Below are 19190 nucleotides of genomic sequence, written 5' to 3'. Positions count from 1 at the left end.
GATATATGATATGCTGTGGAATGTTCTTTGTTTGAGAGTGTTCTGGGACGGTATAAAATAGTTCAGGGCAGTGTCCATCCTCAGAAAACTGTTTGGTGTTTGATCTGAACATTTTCTCCACATTGCAATGTGTTTATTAAACCATTTCAAATCGAGATCATCATTAAAATTTCCATAACAAATAATTGTGGGACAATTTCAGAATGTTCACCAGTGTAAAACTATGAAGACTAAATATCTCATCATGTGCAGTATCGTCAAAACATCCGGAGGATCTGGAGAAATCTCCAGATCCAAGGGACAAGGCCCAAAGTCAAAATTGGATGCTTGTGATCTTTGGACTGTCAGGCAGCACTGTATCAAAAACAGACATGATTCTGTCATGGAAATCACTGAGTGGGATCAGGAACACAACCGGAGATTACTGTATGTGAACACAGTTCACCACACCATCCGCAAATACAGGATAAAGCTCTATCATACAAATAAGAAGCCACGCGTGAGCATGATTCAGAAATTCTGCCATCTTCTTGGCAAGACAATGCTACACTGCATCAGCGTGAGTTCATAGTGGAAGAGTCCAGACACTGCTTGCGTTGTTTTTAAAGTCATTGCTTTTCTCATTTATAAAGTGCTAATTTAGACTTTAGCACTTTATCTACCTCATGTCCATAGCCAATTTAAAACCCCATGTTAACCTAACATGCATGTGTTTGTACTAGAGGAGGAGGAAGATACAGTACCTATAGAGTGTACTTCATTGGCAGTAAGAGTGCATCTTAATCATTTAATGTGCACTGATCAAAACTTTAACATCTTCCTCCTCTGAAAATATGCACTACACTATGAGAAACAGTGTAATTTTATTTCCCTCTCACAGTCGTAACGTTTTTTCATCCACTGTCTTAACAAGCTGAAAAAAATACAACTGATTACATTCAAGATTCAAGGTCTTTATTGTCAATACAACAATATACACAGTATACAGCGTATCGAAATGTCATTTCACCTCAAACCCCTGATGGTGCATTTAAAGGAATATAAAAAGATATACTGTATCTCAAAGAGATATAAGAACTAAAAATTGCAAGCAAATCACAACTCACTAAGTTTAAAAAGATAAAAAGGTACTACTACTAACTATATATATATATGTACAATAAACAAAGACAGGACAAGAGACAATACAAAGTGGTCATGTGCAAGTACAGTAAAGTGAGATGATTGTGCAGTAAGTACTGAATACCAGGTTCAAGTTATGGTCAGAACTGTAGACAAGACAAACACATGTGCAAAGTGTAAAATGTGCAAGTATACCATAATTCAATAAAAAGACTTCATGTTACAGTCCCTGATAAATGCATTGTTTAAATGGAAAAAATCTTGAGAGACGGCTACTTTAAGGAAAGGCAGCCCGGAAACTTTACCAGCAGGACACATCATTGTGTGCCTCAACTTCACAGGGTGTTTTGGTCTTTTATCGACATTTTTTAGTTTCTTTTTACCTTCCTTCGTAAGGTTTAGGGATTAGAAATCTGATCTAGATTATAATATTAAAATTTTGGGACACATCGTCAGTAGTGGACCTTGAATTCATTGGGTGTTTCGGCCATTATCACTAGACACCCTCATCCACAGAGGCCCTGGTTGATAAGACCCCCCAGTGTGTTATTGGTTTGTGTTATATTGTTATTTTTACTTTCTTCTGTTTAGTTTTCTACAATTTATTTCCTCCTATCAATTCACTGCAAAATGAGAAGTAATACTTACGTCTTTAATACTTAAAGACACTCACTTCTTCAAAGGAATAGAAAAGGTGATAGTGAGAAGTAAGACAAAAGAGACAAGATAGGAGAGAGGAGAGCCGGAAGGGGGGCGCCTGATCCGGCATCCCATACCTCCCCGCCGGATTGGGCTGTACGCTCTACTCCCCACTGCCTCCCAGAAAACAGAAAAAGAGCAGAGGGGAGAAGAGCAGAACATTTTTACTTTACATTAGGTTTCACTACCATGAGGTTAACTGCACAGCCCCCAGGAGGCCCTGAGACAGCTGTATCAGTCAACCAGGGTTCTGATTTATCACAGTACAAATTCTAGTGACAGATTTTCTACCCTTTTGATACCCTCTGCTGAGGCAGGCCCACCACGGGTTGATCAATCCTGAGCATGTATCTCACGGTTAGCTGACTGCCTTAGCTGCCCAAATGATGTAAGCCCTCTTCAGCCGTAGCGAGTGGCTGTAAAATACACAGTAAAATACTTTTATATTACAATTTTTTTTTTTACAGTGTGATCGTTTTTATTTATCTATAAGGGCTCTGTGTAATATCATGGCAACAATGAAGAAAGATCCACAGGCCTATGTCAAATGTTTTGTTTAAATCCAGGGATCAAATTTGGCAATAATATTATGTTTTAGATTTACACATGCAAGTCTTAATAGTCAGTAAAATATTAAAAGCTGCAACATTGGATAAACTGAATAATGACATATACTCACCATATAATGCTTCTCAGCTTTTACACGGTTTTATGAAACAATAGTAATAACATTAAGTCATGTGATTTATTGTGATAATTCTCATCTGATTCTGATTCTCACTCCAGCTTCTTCACCCTCAGCTTTATTACCGAAAAATAACTGAGCTATGAAAAAAGCTTGTTTTGGAAATTGTTACTCCAAAAGCATAAGCTGAAGCTTTTGGGACCTCACAGTCCCTGATGTGAAGTGAAAATGTGTGGAAGGATCTTAAAAATACTGCGCCTCTTTAACTGATCAAACTGTGTAATCGGTGCATGACTCACATCACAGTAAAGCCATTCATTACCTGCAGAAGAAACTAGGAAAAATAAATTTAGAAGATCTTGCCCTCCAAGCAACAACATGCTAAACTGTAGAGGTCAAACTTTTATTGCTTTCATAGTGAAACCACATAATCTTGAGACAAATTTCAAGGTTCAGTTTTCCCAGAATTATCCGCACTCTGTTTGTTTTGATCCCACCTGTTATCCTACAGGTACAAGAAGTCGTAGAACTGCAGATAAGCACTTATGATATGATTTTACTCTATATAATCAAAGTCTTAGTGCTGCTGAGAGTCCAGGTTTATTAATTTATTTGATGATTTGGGGGTTTTATCCCTTTTTCTTTTGTAAACTTGCACCATACAGTCAAAGTTGATCTGACCAGTGATGCTGTGTTTCTAGCATTATGACCTGGATTTTTATTTTATTTGGAGAGTTTGGAGGATTATTGTGTTACTTTTGCCACTGCAGTGTTCTAAATGTGCATCAAACTGGGTGTTAAAAGTATTTAATATGAATGTTTGTACAACAGGACTGATGAATCCACTCCTAGCCACCATTTGGCACAACAAGCAGGATGTAAAGAAGCAAAAAAAACAAAAAAAAAACATTGTTCTGGTTACAAAACAAACACTGATACAAACAGTTCTAGTTAATAGGTAGTTTCCAGTGTGCAACTCAATGACCGTGTTTGAAATCATGTTGTAAAATGAGATTTACTTCTACACAGCTACGAAGCATTATGATGAGCATCGTGTACATGTTTCAGCTTTAGCTGAACTTTTGCGTTTACAAATACAATACAATACAATTTTATTTATATAGCACATTTAAAAACCACCAAAGTGCTTCACAGAAACAAAATCAGAGCAGTAATAAATACAAGTAAATAAAATAATAAAATAAATACAAATAAAATATACTAACAGATGGGAGACATAACTAACCAATGATACACCAGGCATAGTAGGCACGAGCCAAAAGGCTGAAGGTTAAATCATAAAAACATTAATAAAAGCAAAAAAGATAAGTTACAGTACACTTAAAAATGCAGGGTCTAGGAGGAAGGGAAGGCAAGGTTAAAATAATACGTTTTTAATCGAGATTCAAAAGATTGAATTGAATCAGCTGCGCGAATCGCTTGAGGGAGATTATTCCAGAGTTGGGGTGCAACAGAGGCGAATGCGCGGTCACCTCTGGTCTTAATCTGAGATCTAGGTTGCACCAGGAGCATTTGGCCTGCTGATCTAAGCCAAATCATCTTGGGTTCCATATTTAAATCTTAGTGTGTATTTTCTGTAATACATTTTCTTCTGCTGGAAACCAAAGCAATGCAGGCAATGTTCTTCATAACATATCACTTAACCAGCATTAAGGCGTTTTTAGCTAACAGCTACAATAAGCATAAAAGTTACTGTACGGCTATCAATTGTTAACATGATGCTTGTTCTTATACATGTAATACATTTATTACCAACCTGAGAGTTTATCCGCTGGTCATTCGACATGATGAATGACTTCTGAAGTCTTAATTCAGCTCAAGATGCTGTAGATTCCCGTCAGTAACACTTTCGGTCCGCTAGTAAAACGTAGTTCTATTAATCTGCGCTTGAACCGGAACCGGATGTAAGTTCCAAAAAACTGAATTGTAGAACTGAAACTGAATGGTGGGAGTGAAACTGAAATTATTCGAGAGCTGAATTTTTAAAGGATAAAATGCAGTTTCAAAGCAAATGAATTCATTTTCAAAATATAAAATTCAATTTCAATTTAGTGATGATCATTTTCAAACCATAAATTCAATTTCAAATAAGACTAATTCAAATTCAGTTTTCAAAAGCATTTATTCAAGTTACAATTCAGATTCAATCTGAGCAATTCAAATTCAAATTTAACTTATTCAAATTCAGTTTCTGATGGCACAGATTTCTGCCCATAGGTTTCATTTATAAAGTTTGCTGCACATTAACTGTGAGCAGCACCACAAATCATATAGTTTTATCACTGATGTAAAGGAAATGATATATGGTTATGTGTTGTAAGAGTGTAAAGTAAAGCATTATGCTGTGAATAATCATTGTGCTAAATGTTCAGAGTCATTAACTCAGTGGGAACAAACAACAAAACAAATTTACAATTTTCATGAACTGAAACTGTTAACTGTAAACTGTAAGCTCACTCAGACTGATTTTTTTTTTTCTTCTTTCAGGGCACACAAAGATCGGCTATGCACTTTATTTCCATGCTTACAGCTCCTGGTCAGGCAGAGCCATTTATATGGAGGACTTGTATGTGATGCCTGAGTTCAGAGGTACAGTACAGCCTCTGAGAAGATGTCTCATCATCACCGTGTATCTGTATTTACAAAAGATGTCAAGCAATCCACATGATCTGTCTTTCAGGGAAAGGCGTTGGTAAAGCACTAATAAGGAAGGTGGCACAGGTGAGTGAAACATGCAAACAATGTAGAAGATAAACCTTGAAGATTTTGCGATTTTCAATATTTCTGAGCAAAAAGTACTAAACAGTAACTCAGAGGTAGCATACAGAAGCAGCCTCCATGCTACATCTCAGCTCAGCAGTCATTTCTTCTTGGTTTTGCCCTCCTGTAGCTGGGTCTGGCTGCTGGCTCCCACCAGCTCAACTTCACCGTCCTGGACTGGAACAAACCATCTGTGGACTTTTACCTCAGCCAGGGCTGCTTTGATATTACTGCTACCATGGGCTACCACTGCATGCGCTGCGAGGGGGAGGCGCTGAAGCACCTGGCTCAACTTTAATCAATTCATCATGACCTTGTGACCCTTGCAGCCATGAAGTCAGCCCACGCACTCCAGGGATGGAGCACCACTCAATGGCCCCTTTGCAAATCCTAACAACTTGAAGCCCCTACCACTGCATGGGCTTTCTGAAGGTCTGTGCACATAGGCTTATTGTGAAACATGCCTTTAAAAATGAATATAGTTATGATATGATAGATATGTCTGTATACAGATAAATGGCATAAATTTAGTTTTCTAATTGAGTTGCAGTTACATTTTGGCTCTCAGGCAATGGATGTTCCAGCCCTGAGAGGATTTTTACATTAAAGTGTATAACGTCATAGAATAAAGCTAATTACATATATTTCTCCAGATCATTTTTTTGCGTTAAGTTATAAATAAGGAACATAAGTCACACAATGTCATCCATATTTAGTGGTTGCCAGTGGTGGTAAGTAATCAAGTAGAAATACTTCATTATTGTACTTAAGAAGAATTTTCAGGTGTTTGTACTTGAGTATTTTTCTGACAGTATTTTACTTTCAATCCGTATATTGTAATGCAAATATCTCTACTTTCTACTCTCTATATATATTGAAAACAGGCTCACTACCTTATGTTTAACACTTTTAGAGGAGTTATTTAACGTCATTGAGAACCTTCCAGACAATCAGTGTGAACCTGAATGGTATGAACAACTCAACACAGTCCTGTTTCTGTGTCCATCATCCGTGGTTATTGCACATGATGAGATGAAAGAAATAAAAACATAATATCTGCATAATTTATAGAGCTGTACTCAGGGTTTAAAGTTGAGGAACGATCCATCCATCCATCTTCTTCAACTTATCCAGGGCTGCACAGGGGCAGCAGGTAAGGCAGAGAAGTCCAGACCTCCCTCTTCCTGGCCACCTTTTCAAGAAAGTGGTTCCCAGGTCAGCTGAGAGCAGTAGCGGCTCTGCTCTCAGCTGACATCTGCTCCCAGATGGCTGAACTCATCACCCTATCTCTAAAGGAGAGGCCAGCCACACTTCGGCTCATTTGCACCACTTGAATACTTGTTTTTTTTTCCGCTCACTACCCAATGCTCATGACCATAGGTGAGGGTCGGGAGGTAGATCAACCAGTAAATCGAGAGCTTCGCGTTTATCACTCAGCTGACCGGTATAGCGTCCACATTACTGCAACCATAGAACCAATCTGTCTGTCATTCTCCCACTCCCCTCTCCCCTCACTCGTGACACCCCATGTTCCCATACAGTACTCAGAGGTACACGGTCGAATACCTTTTCCGAGTCTACAAAACACATGTAGACTGGTTGAGCAAACTCCCATGCACCCTCAAGAATCTTTGTCTCAGGTCTCATGCATGCTTTTATTGCGGTAAGTTCGATCACTTGATATCTTCATGTCCTAAGAAAGTAAAAGGTTCTGCCCACCGGTAGATTCGGGGTTACGAGTGGGCGGAACACACATTAGCTCAAAATCCCATTTTCAGCTCCCAGTTTCACCGTTTCACTGGAGCAGAACAGAATTTAATCAACTCTGAGTTACCTAGACAGTTAAACAGGGAGTTAGATCTGCTCGTTCCAGCCAAGCATTAAATAATCAAGTGTTTGCGCACATAATTCATCAGACAGAGCTCGTCAGATTCGTCACCTCAAGTAATCATAGGGAAACACTCACCTTTTTTATGTTCCACTCGCCGGACACCTCACTGATTCTGGGTTTCCCCTAGCTAGAGGTACACAATCCCCACTTAGACTGGGCAGGCCAGAGAGTAGCCAACTTGAACTAATCAAGTATTAAGCAAAAGCAAAGCCTTCAGCTTGCCAATCCACAGACCTTATGACTGCGACATCAAGCTACTCCCAGGCGCTACTCTGCCATCAAGCCAGCTCTATAACCTGTCCCGTCCAGAGCGCGCTGCTATGGAGAAATACATTAAAGAATCACTCGCAGCAGGCATCATTCGCCCTTGCTTCTCTCCAGTGGAGGGTAGGGTTTTTCTTCGTAGTCAAAAAGTACAGTTCAACACTGATCCTTCTCTCCTCTCGTTGCTGTGTCCAGAACTCTGGAACTCCGTAATGTCACGTGTCCGTTTACTGCTTCTAGTGCTAATTGTCTTTCATAGAGTTTTCCCCTCTTCCTTGTATATAGCTTTGCTCATTTTCATAGTCGCACTAGTTTGCCCACACACTTGTATATATCTCACAGCACTAGTATTTTGCCACATCTGTGTAAGTAGCCCTCATTTCATTAGTTTGCCTCTGTGGCGGGGTGTGGTCCGTGGCACAGCTGTGGGGGATCCGACCACAGAGCTCATGATATAATTACAAAAATAATCATCGACCTGCGGCCTAGGGTGTCCTGGTGCCACATATACTTATGGACACCCTTATGTTTGAACATGGTGTTCGTTATGGACAAACTCTGGTTTGCACAGTCAAGTAACAGAACACCGCTCAGGCTAAAGACCGATAGGCCGTTCCTCCCAGTCAGGCCCCTCCAGGTCTCACTGTCATTGCCCACAAGTGCATTGAAGTCTCCCAGGAGAATGACAGAGTCCCCAGGTCAAGTACCCTCAAGCACCCCACCCAGGGACTCCAAGAAGACTGGGTACTTTAAACTGTCGTTTGGTGCATAGGTGCAGATGACAGTAATAACCAGTATCTTGACTCAAAAGCGCAGGAAACAAACCCTCTTGTCCACTGGAAAAAAAAAATCTCCATCATACAAGGTACCCGGCCCGGCCCGGCGTCTCTCACCAAGGACGACTCCAGACTGAGACAGAGTCCAGACCTTATTCCAGGAGACCTGTTCCAGAGCCCCCTCCCTTCCCTAAAATTTTACCTTATCATGGTGGAGGGTTGGTCTGTCCTAGGGATCCCAGGGGCAATTTTGTTTTTGTTCAGGGATTTTTGACACCTGGTGGAGTCTCGCATGGCAAATTGGTCCTTGGTTAGTAACGGAAATCTATGGAACAGTTCACCCTGCCCAGGATAGGGTACTGTTAAGGGATTTCTTAGGATTTTAGGATTTTTATTATGTTATGCTTAAAAGTACATTTCATTATCTAAATGTGTTTGCTCTTTCAGTATTCAGCTTAAATGGGGAAGTTACACTCTGTGCAGACTCAACAGGAAGCCTGCAGCACAGTTCTATTTTATCTCTTCCTGTACGTCTCTGAGAATGCTATGAATAAAAGGCTGACAACTATTGCGCTGGGTGCGAGTCTCCCTGAGTCTCGACCGTGTACACGTAAACCTGTCTGAGCCTTTTTATTCCGACCTGGGTTGCAATACAGGAAAACTCCTGACATTTCTTGGTCCTTCGAGCCGGATGGGACACAGCATTTTTGTGAGATCCCACAGGAAAGCCTCATCGAGTCCTGCCGTCGTGAGAAGCCCACGCTGAAGTCTGTCGACAGCTCCTGTCCAGGTACAGGATAAAGACCAGAGACGTGAATTCGGGTTCTGGCCGGCGTTCTTATAAGTGGTCCACGGCAGTGGGGGTCGATGAGGCAGACCTGAGAGACCGGCAGTGAATCAGCAACCAGGTGAATATTAACACTCAGACACCTCGCGTAAAACGTTTAGGCTCGCCCAGAGGGGCTGGTAGCATTTTAAAATAAAATAGAGCTCGTCTGGGACTGGTAGCTCCCCCATAGTGGGTAAAGTAGGCTCGCCCAGAGGGGCTGGTAGCGTTTTAAAATAAAGATAGAGCTCGTCAGGGACTGGTAGCTCCCCCGTAGTGGGTAAAGGTAGCGCGCGTGAGTAGACACACGGTGTCCGTGTTTTGTTTTTGTATTGTTTTATTTTTGTTGGTGGAATAAGTTAATTTTACAGCACAATAAGGAGGCTGAACTATTCCACTGTTTTGTTTGCTGTTGGCCACCCAAGTACTGGTGAAAAGAGAGAAACAGGTCGTGTTTCATCACGTAAAGGTGACACCGCTTTCAAGAATTGCTTGAAAGTAGAAGGCCGTGTCAACTACCTCCCTCTCTCGATTCTCGTGCCAGAGAAGGTGCCGCAGTTGTGTAGTTGTAAAGTGTTAAAATTAAAAGGATTAAAATGGGTAATGAAGCTTCAAAACTCACTGCTGACGAGCAGTGGTTAGAAAAGAAATGTGACGAGCAGTGGTTAGAAAAGAAATGTCCAGGAGCTGGACAAATTAGTGCATATAGATGGAGAAATCCAAAGAAAACCTAAATGTCCCACGTGGGAGGGAAAATGCATTGACTAAATTATAAGAAACCCTCCAAGCAGAAATAAATACTGAAAAGGAAGCTAAAAAGAAAACAAAGAGTACACAAGAGTTGTATTTTAAAGCATAGAAAGTGGAATGAAGTGGAATAAACAAAAGGTTAAATTAAGGTTAACTTAAAGTAGAGCTTATCTAGTGATAAGCATGATAATAGAAGATAATAGGAAGGTTAACAACCTGTAAACTGGTATTAACAATGAAACATAGTTGGCATGATGACCGTGCCTAGAATGAATAGAATGCATGAAACCAGATAATTCACAAAAAAGATATATCAAATAAAAAGGAGAGATGCATGAGGTATATTAAGGCTGTGTCATTGTTCAGCCAAGGAAAAGCAAATGTCTCCAGCTTGGGAAGGTGTGAAGCTGCAGATTCGCACAGACCCGTGATGGATACATAATAAAATATAAACTAATATACTATTGTATATTAGTAGTAAAGTAGTGAAGTAGTGTATATACTATTGCTGTTATAAAAAAGGAAAAACAATACAATGATAACATTAATAATGACATACTATTAATAGGAAGAGGCACCTCAGTCAGTTATGATGTGAGGTGGAAGATTGTTAAAAGTAGTCTAAATCAAGCTTAAGGTTTGCTCAAACTCAGTACAATGATATAGGAGATGAAGAGAATAAGGAAATAACTACACTAATCAGGTGCATAGAGACACTTGACCTGCTTGTAAACCTGTCATCTTAGATGAGACTTCGTTAGGATGAAGAGCAAACCTATACTAACAACTAATGAGAAGCTGAATTAAATATGTGGACACTACCAAGCTAATGAGGAGCGGTGACGCGCATGGAGATGCTGGTTTTGCTCACTACAATTGTAGTTAGAGTTTGAATTCATTACTGTGGATGTACAGTGAGTGACCTCTATATATCTTGAAAAGCATGTCTGAAATACTCGTATGAAAGCATATTTTGAGTGATTCTAACTGTGTAAATGCTGTGAGTAGTAGGTTTTGAGTGACTGGGTGTGATCTGTACAAAAATAATAAAACATAAGTAATAATAACACTACAAAGGTTCATAGTGGAGTGAGTGAACGAGTGGAAGTTTGAGAGAAAAGGCAGTGTGTGTGATGATTCCTGATGTCTGAAAGAGCTCAATTTAAAAGTGTGTGTGAAATAAAGGTATATCATTTTTAGATCAAGATATAGTAGAATTAAAGAGGTTTTATAGACTATGAATACAAAGAGAAACAAAAGAGCAAAAAGCAAAGAGAAACAAAAGCTGCAGAAACAGGAAATTTGTGTGCCTGTGGTGTGTCAAGACAGCCCACAGAGAGAAACAGAACTCTATGAATAGACTCTATGAATAGAATGAATAGACAACACATACTCAAATTGTTATATGTGAAATTATTTTTGGAAAGGGTCAGAAGAGATAATTTGAACTTAGAACTCAGTGATATGATGCATGAATTAAACCTTATGGCAATAAACACTTGCAATGAAGAAAGCAGCTTACACTCAATTAATATGAACGCAAAGCCTTGATGCCATAGGCAATTTGTTTGTTTTGTAAGTTTGGAAAACAAATTTGTGATCATACTTGTGGATCACAGTGACATATAATGATTAGGCACATGATTTAACAATGACGAGTTTTAGAGCTGTGAGCTATGAACTATAAGCAATGCAAAGTTTTTCCTAACTTAAAAGTTTGAAATATGTAAAATGTATGAATTCTTTGAGAAATAGGAATTGCCTAAAATGCCTTAAGTCAAAATGTAGTGTTGCATCTACACAGCAGATAGAGTTGTAGAAGCGAAACCGTTGACATCCTCACACACGCAGGCCAAGATATAAATATATACACTGACAGACAGTATGTTTTTTCAGCTGTGCAACACTTTGAGATCTTCTAAGCTTTATTGCCAAAACAGTTAGCATTTTGTAAATGTGCTGCACACCAGAAAGGCTGCTCAGAGATCACTGAAGGCAATAACTTGGCAGACCAAAGCAGCAAAAGCAGCAGCACAACAGCACAACAAACTGTAGACACATTAATGTCTGACTCCTCAATGCAAATACCACTTGATGTGCTTATAAACGAACAGAAAGCCGCACCAACTAGAGAACAAAAGAGGTGGTTAAAAGGTGGAGCACAGCCAGAAAATGATTTGATGACCTGTAATAGCAAACCAATACTACCAAAGTCCCTACACATATCAGCAGCATTATTGTCAACAGGAGGGGGGGTAGAAGTGGTAGATAAACTTTCAGAAATTTGTCGGAACATGCATGATTTGCCAAAAACATAATGCGCATAATGCACACCACCTCATCCTTTTCATACAATCCACATGAGTTTTATTGAGCTAAATGAAAGCCAAGGCTCAGAATACGCTCTAGTGATCATAGATGTGATCTCAAAATGGCCAGAAATCTATCCAGTAAAAAAGCAGACGCCATCTCAGTAGCAAAATGTTTGTGCAACCATTTTATTTCAATATATGGCATCCCCACTCTGATAAGATCAGACAATGGGACACATATTGTTAATGAAGTAATCAGTAAGGTCTCTGAAGCACTAGGAAATAAAACAGAGACTGAGAAAATGCATGGAAGAAACAGGGAGACCATGGCCTGAGTGTATAGGCCTGGTAAAAATGTGGATGAGACTGACACAAAGTTCTCAGAAACTCACACCTTTTCAAATCATTCACGGTAGACGATTTCCACTACCAATCACAAGTGAGCCTATAGATAAGTCAATAAGAAAAACTACACTAGCCGAATGGATGACTAAATTACTTGAAAATAAAGAGATTGTTCTAAACAACTCTCCAGTATCTTGCAGGTTGAAACCAGGTGATCGGATCCTGATCAAAGTACTCCAAAGGAAAAATTGGAGCTCACCAAGGTGGGAAGGTCCTTATCAAGTGCTACTCACCACACCTACTGCCTGCAAAATAGCAGAAAGACCGTCCTGGATCCATCAAAGCCACTGCAAAAAAGTGAGTGACAACCTAAACGTTTAGACGCCGACACCCCTAACTCCTGTATGGTGATCTATTGGTGGAGGGAGGGCTGATCGGGTATACCCCGCCTTCTTCTTCTTGCCAGTAGTCTACTCATCAGAGGTCACAGGTGTGTCTGGTCATCATGAAGACACTCGTCCTCCTAGTGGCTAATGTTGCACTCCTGGTGAGTTTCTTAACACTCACCCGAAAGAAAGAAGACGAACAACGCATGGTGTTGATATATACATGACATCACACCCAGAAGAGACTGCTATGTTTGTTCCTATATGCCCCCAATGACACAATACGCCACCTTGTATGCGAAGGGAATGGACATAATTCAGGCAAAGTGTGCCGCAAGCTACGCCAGCCGTGGGCATCAATTCCAGGGAATCGTGGTCAACCATGAGGAACCTCTCCAGATAGGATGAAATGGCACATGTGACGAATGGTTCTGGGTTGACCTGAAAGTGAAGCACATAAGTAAGGCTAAATCATTCCCAGTCTTTCTTGGAAACAATGGGAATTTGAGCCACAGCCTATGCTACCGCCGAGAGAACGGATCCACGCTAATGGGAAACACCACCACCAACTGCAAAGCAGTACAGACACACGCTCCTGGAGGGCCCGTGAAGAGCAGCTACATCTCAAATGGCACCTTCTGGGTGCAAGGGATGGCCTGGGATATCCTTCCTGGGAATTGGACAGGTCAGTGCGCTCCCATTTTCATATCTGACCACACTTTCAAGATAACCATGGACGCCACGTCAACATCAACGTCAACAACAAGGAAAAGACGAAGCACCCCAGACCTCCAGCAGCATGATTCCATATGGAGTTCCGATGTCCCAGAGGAAACTTTGGACTGAAAGACAAGAGGTTCTGAATGCTTCATGTAAATTCAACGACGAACGGGGTCAGGAAATTGACGCTCTGCGCATTGCAGTAATGCAACACATTGGACATGATTCTCGCCGAGAAAGGAGAAAGGTGTCCCCTTTAACAACACATGTTGCACATACAGGGTGGGCCATTTATATGGATACACCATAATAAAATGGGAATGGTTGGTGATATTAAAGTCCTGTTTGTGGCACATTAGTATATGTGAGGGGGCAAACTCCTCAAGATGGGTGGTGACCATGGTGGCCATTTAGAAGTCGGCCATCTTGGATACAACTTTTGTTTTTTCAATAGGAAGAGGGCCATGTGACACATCAAACTTATTGGTAATGTCACAAGAAAAACAATGGTGTGCTTGGTTTCAACGTAACTTTATTCTTTCATGAGTTATTTACAAGTTTCTCTTTGTTCACAGCCATTGATATTTCGAAGAGGTTAACACGTGAGGAGCGGATCAAAATTGTGTTGATATCTGGTGAACGCAGTAACCGGGTCATTGCAGCAGATTTCAATGGAAGACACCCTACGAGACCACCCATCTCCCATGCTACAGTGAGCAAACTGCTTGCTAAGTTTCGTGAAACTGGTTCAGTGTTGGATTTGCCAAAATGTGGACGCAATAAACTGTCACTAATGAAGAAACATCAGTGGCTGTCCTAGCTTCATTCAGCAAGAGCCCACAGCGTAGCACTCGCTGTCACTGGAGAGTGGCATTAGTCGAACATCCCTTCGGCGGATATTAGCTACTCACAAATGGCACCCTTACAAACTCCAGCTACTGCAGCATCTCAACGAGGATGACCCAGATCGGCGCACAGAATTTGCAGAATGGGCAAAACAAAAATTGGAACAGGACCCTCAGTTCACGCAGAAGATTTTGTTCAGTGATGAGGCAAACTTTTATGTGAATGGTGAAGTTAACAAACAAAACCACCGCTATTGGTCTGACACTAACCCACATTGGATGGATCCCTCCAAGACTGTTGGAACAACAAAAGTGATGGTTTGGTGTGGTATATGGGGTACAACGATAGTGGGTCCATTCTTCATCAATGGAAACCTCAAGGCCACTGGATATTTGAAATTGCTACATGATGATGTGTTTCCCTCTTTATGCACTGAAGCTGGCACGTTCCCTGAGTTTTTCCAGCAAGATGGTGCACCACCACATTATGGGTGCCAGGTCCAAGCATTCCTAGATGAACAGTTTCCTGGAAAGTGGATTGGTCGTCGTGGGCCAGTTGAATGGCCCCCAAGGTCTCCCGATCTGACCCCCTTAGACTTTTATCTTTGGGGTCATCTGAAGGCAATTGTCTATGGTGTGAAGATATGAGATGTGCAGCACCTGAAACTACGGATACTGGATGCCTGTGCTGGCATTTCTCCTGTGGTGTTGCTATCATTGTGTGAAGAGTGGGAGAAGAGGGTTGCATTGACAATCCAACACAATGGGCAGCACATTGAACGCATTTTATAAGTGGTCAGAAACTTGTAAATAACTCATGAAAGAATAAAGTTACGTTGAAACCAAGCACACCATTGTTTTTCTTGTGACATTACCAATAAGTTTGATGTGTCACATGGCCCTCTTCCTATTGAAAAAACAAAAGTTGTATCCAAGATGGCCGACTTCTAAATGGCCACCATGGTCACCACCCATCTTGAGGAGTTTGCCCCCTCACATATACTAATGTGCCACAAACAGGACTTTAATATCACCAACCATTCCCATTTTATTACGGTGTATCCATATAAATGGCCCACCCTGTACATTCCAGATAATGTGCACTCACCGAACATGACTGATGCTCTGAAAACACTGAGACCACTTCGGGACACACAACAACGAGACTATGCCGCAAACACAGAAGACTGGCTTACGTGGCTTTTAAGCAGCTCTTGGAAGTCCCTGCTGATTAAAGGACATGTTTTGTTGGTGTTATAATACTGTTATTGTGTCTTTTCACTTCATGTGTCATACCTTGTTTGAAGAACATGGTATCAAAAATGGTAACTGCTTCAATTCATGCTTACATCACCCTATCACAGAATGATGAAGATGATAATGAGACAGACACTTGGATATAACATACTCACAGAACCCACTATTTTATGATGTCTTGGCTAAAGATGTCTGCAAGTGGCCATAGACTGATGCACTGTTAGTGGTTGCTATGTACATATATAGAAGGAAAGATCAAACAACAGGAGGGATTGTTAAGGGATTTCTTAGGATTTTAGGATTTTTATTATGTTATGCTTAAAAGTACATTTCATTATCTAAATGTGTTTGCTCTTTCAGTATTCAGCTTAAATGGGGAAGTTACACTCTGTGCAGACTCAACAGGAAGCCTGCAGCACAGTTCTATTTTATCTCTTCCTGTACGTCTCTGAGAATGCTATGAATAAAAGGCTGACAACTATTGCACTGGGTGCGAGTCTCCCTGAGTCTCGACCGTGTACACGTAAACCTGTCTGAGCCTTTTTATTCCGACCTGGGTTGCAATACAGGAAAACTCCTGACAGGTACGTTGGTCCCACCCTGGAGCCAGCCCTGGGGAGGGTGACCGAGGGTGAGCACCAGCTAGCCGGGCCTTAGTCAATGGGGCCAGGCTTTGCACCACCCAAACAGGGGACATGGGCCCATCCTCCTGTAGGCCCACCACCCCCAGAAGGTGCCTTGGAGGTCAGGTGCAGTGTTTGCCAGGTGGCAGACAAGGGTAGAGACCCTGGTGGACTGATCCCCATCTACACAGGAACATCACCTCTCTGAATCAAAAACAATTACTTTTACCTTTTTACACTTTTTACAGAGAATTGAGAAACTTGGTTTATTAAAAATAGGAAGAGGATAATTCTTGAAAATCCCAGGGATTTAGGTATTCAGGCTCTGGTAAATACGTCTGTGGTTTAACCATGGTGCTGACAGAGTTAGAAAAAAGAAAAAAGAGTAAATATTTGACACAACTGTGTAGCCTTGGACAGGTCACTGCATGAGAAGATGAGGTGTGGGATTTATCGTCCAATTTAGGTTTTGGAACTTAATTACTTTTCCAAGTTCAAAGTTCACCAACAGTTACAACAACCTTTATTTCTCACATACACAATTATACAGAGTACAACATGTAGCGAAATGCTTGCTGCAGACATAGCTTTTGCCATTCCAGGGCTTGGTTTTAAGCATGGGGGTCTAGCCAGGACCCTTACTGGAATCTAACTTGTGACTCCCGCTACAAAGGTGTGTAGTCTTACTACTACACTATCCAGCTGCCCAAAAGTAGCAGCTGGCCCGTACGGGGATCGAACCCGCGACCTTGGCGTTATTAGCACCACGCTCTAACCAACTGAGCTAACCGGCCATGTTATTGGACGAACCATGCCATGTTACTATTCTATACAGTTACTAAAGTAACTACAGTTACTATTCATTTGTATGAATACTGTGTACTGATACTGGCATATTTTACATGCTTGGTGTGTTTCTAATATATTTTTATGAAACTTTAAGCATTTAGTCCAATTTCATATTCAGCCTTGTGATTTAGTTTTCAAAACAGGTGGTATATTTTAAATTTTTTGTATTTTCAGTCACGTTTGTGTCCACCACCTTCGCTCTGCCTTTAAAGTTAGCTGAGAAGTAACCAAGGTACAGAGGGGAACACTGGACAGAATCACAAATCCTAAAAACAAGTTTGCACAACAGGGTATTAGGCATGCAATAAATAAATAAAAGAATTGTACGTTACACTGTAGAAAATGATGGGCCAACTCATGTCCCGAGCAACATATTTATTTTTGCAGAAACTGCAAAAACAAAGAAACAGCAGGTCAACAGGAGCAGTGCGGAGCTGTACACTGTCTCATCATGTACTGACTACACTTCGTTTAGTGAGGTGTCAGCTAGTGATGCAGAACACACCGAGTGCCCTCTACTGGCGAAACTTATATCACAGCAAAATAGACATTAACAGTAGTCTTTCAAAAAAAAGTGATTTTAAGCATAAAAATAAAATGGGGGAGCTACTATTTTCATGTATTCATATTTATCATAGTGCCACATACATTTTGAGAATGAATTCGAAATGACATTAAAGTTGCCGTTTCAAGTCAAACAACTGGCACGGCTGCCTTACCCTCTACAAAATGCCTAGTTTAGATGAGTTAGTGAAACAATTTTATCATCTCTGTTATTGTGTCTACTACATACATCCTCTTTACTGCACAGGGGTCTGACTGTCAATATCCTATCATCCGTCCATTGGCAATAAGGAGAAAATAATTAAACGTGATTTATAGAGATACAGAAATTAAGCTATTTTGCTCTTAGACTCTCATGACTTATCATAGCAGACAGAATCCCAGTGATGATAGGATTTAGAGGACCCCCTGGAGTCTACAAGTCTACACGATGATGCTTATGAAGATGAAGACTGACGCTTGGATGGAGCGCCACCAGTTAAAAAGATACAGATGTTTCAACTGTGTGTCAAGCTTCCAAAGCACAGATGTTTTGAAACACTGCTCTGAAGCGTGGTTCAACACCCAAGTCATGTGACCATGACGAAACAAGGTTTTCTAGGCATTGCCAGCCACAGCGATTCCCATTATCGTTAACCATTGTCATTTGGGCTGCACCTTGTAATTACTGAATTACTTTTTATGCTCCAATCATTTAAACACTGAATAACATACTGCAATTACAAAAATATTATATAAATATAGAAATAGTATTAAAATATCTTATCTGAATAATTACTCTCATACGGAGGAGACAAGGTGAGAAAAACAGAGACTGAGCTCTATTCACTTATGTCAGCAGAGACTGTCACGGTTCTGGGTCAGTGTTGACCCAGCATTTTGAGTTTCGTATATTTTGGTTTTATTTTGTATTATGGATTGTTTTCCTATTCTTTTGTAGTGCTGCTGCTGATGATCTAGAGTTTCATGTTTCTGTTTATTCGTGTTTTAGGAAGGAGTGTGCCTCATGTTAGTGTGTGCAGCTTTGTTCCCCCTGTCTCGTCAGTCCTGATTTCTCCCAGCTGTGTCTCCCTTCTGTTGTCCATTCCCTGATTACTTCCCTGTGTATATTAGCCCTGTGTTTGCCCCTGCTCAGTGTCGCGTCGTACCCTCAACTAGCTGTGTGTGTTCTGTTTCCAGTGTTCCTTGCGTGTAGTCATCTGCTCAGGTTTAGTTTTGTTTTCCAGTGTTTCAGACCTTAGTTCCTCTGTTCTGTCTTTTGTTGTCTTTTTGGTGAGTTTAGTTAATTCAAGGTTTTGTCCCAGCAATAAAGCTGCGCTTTAAGTTGAACTCCCCGTGTCTGAGTCCTGCATTTTGGATCCACCTCTCCTGCCTGCCTGCCACACAGCCAACCATGACAGAACGACGCGACCATCAAATGGATCCAGCAGACTCACTGTTCCTCGCGCAGCTGTGGAATTATTGCCGGGACGTTATCCACGCTGAGAACACCCCC

At 40.9% G+C, this 19190-nt stretch overlaps 1 protein-coding gene, 1 long non-coding RNA gene and 1 other non-coding gene across 3 annotated transcripts in view; 2 read left to right on the top strand and 1 right to left on the bottom strand.

The window, feature by feature from the left end:
* Positions 1 to 5607, top strand: part of LOC100692450 (diamine acetyltransferase 2) — a 59600-nt gene extending 53993 nt beyond the window's left edge. Inside the window, exons 4-6 of the mRNA XM_019354061.2 lie at positions 5015 to 5116; positions 5208 to 5248; positions 5418 to 5607. Of these exons, the coding sequence (XP_019209606.1) occupies positions 5015 to 5116; positions 5208 to 5248; positions 5418 to 5585 (311 nt within the window). The 3' untranslated portion in view covers positions 5586 to 5607. The remainder of the gene's footprint in view (positions 1 to 5014; positions 5117 to 5207; positions 5249 to 5417) is intronic.
* A 2920-nt stretch (positions 5608 to 8527) lies between these two features.
* On the top strand, positions 8528 to 16717 carry LOC112846562 (uncharacterized). The gene is made up of 2 exons (XR_003219573.1): positions 8528 to 8574; positions 16244 to 16717. It is a non-coding gene; the product is annotated as an uncharacterized LOC112846562 (long non-coding RNA).
* A 285-nt stretch (positions 16718 to 17002) lies between these two features.
* trnai-aau (transfer RNA isoleucine (anticodon AAU)) lies at positions 17003 to 17076 on the bottom strand. The gene has a single exon. It is a non-coding gene; the product is annotated as a tRNA-Ile (tRNA).
* Positions 17077 to 19190: the final 2114 nt, after the last annotated feature.

Source organism: Oreochromis niloticus, linkage group LG3, assembly GCF_001858045.2.
Source record: "Oreochromis niloticus isolate F11D_XX linkage group LG3, O_niloticus_UMD_NMBU, whole genome shotgun sequence".
NCBI lineage: Eukaryota > Metazoa > Chordata > Actinopteri > Cichliformes > Cichlidae > Oreochromis > Oreochromis niloticus.
This window is presented reverse-complemented; position numbering and strand designations above follow the sequence as displayed.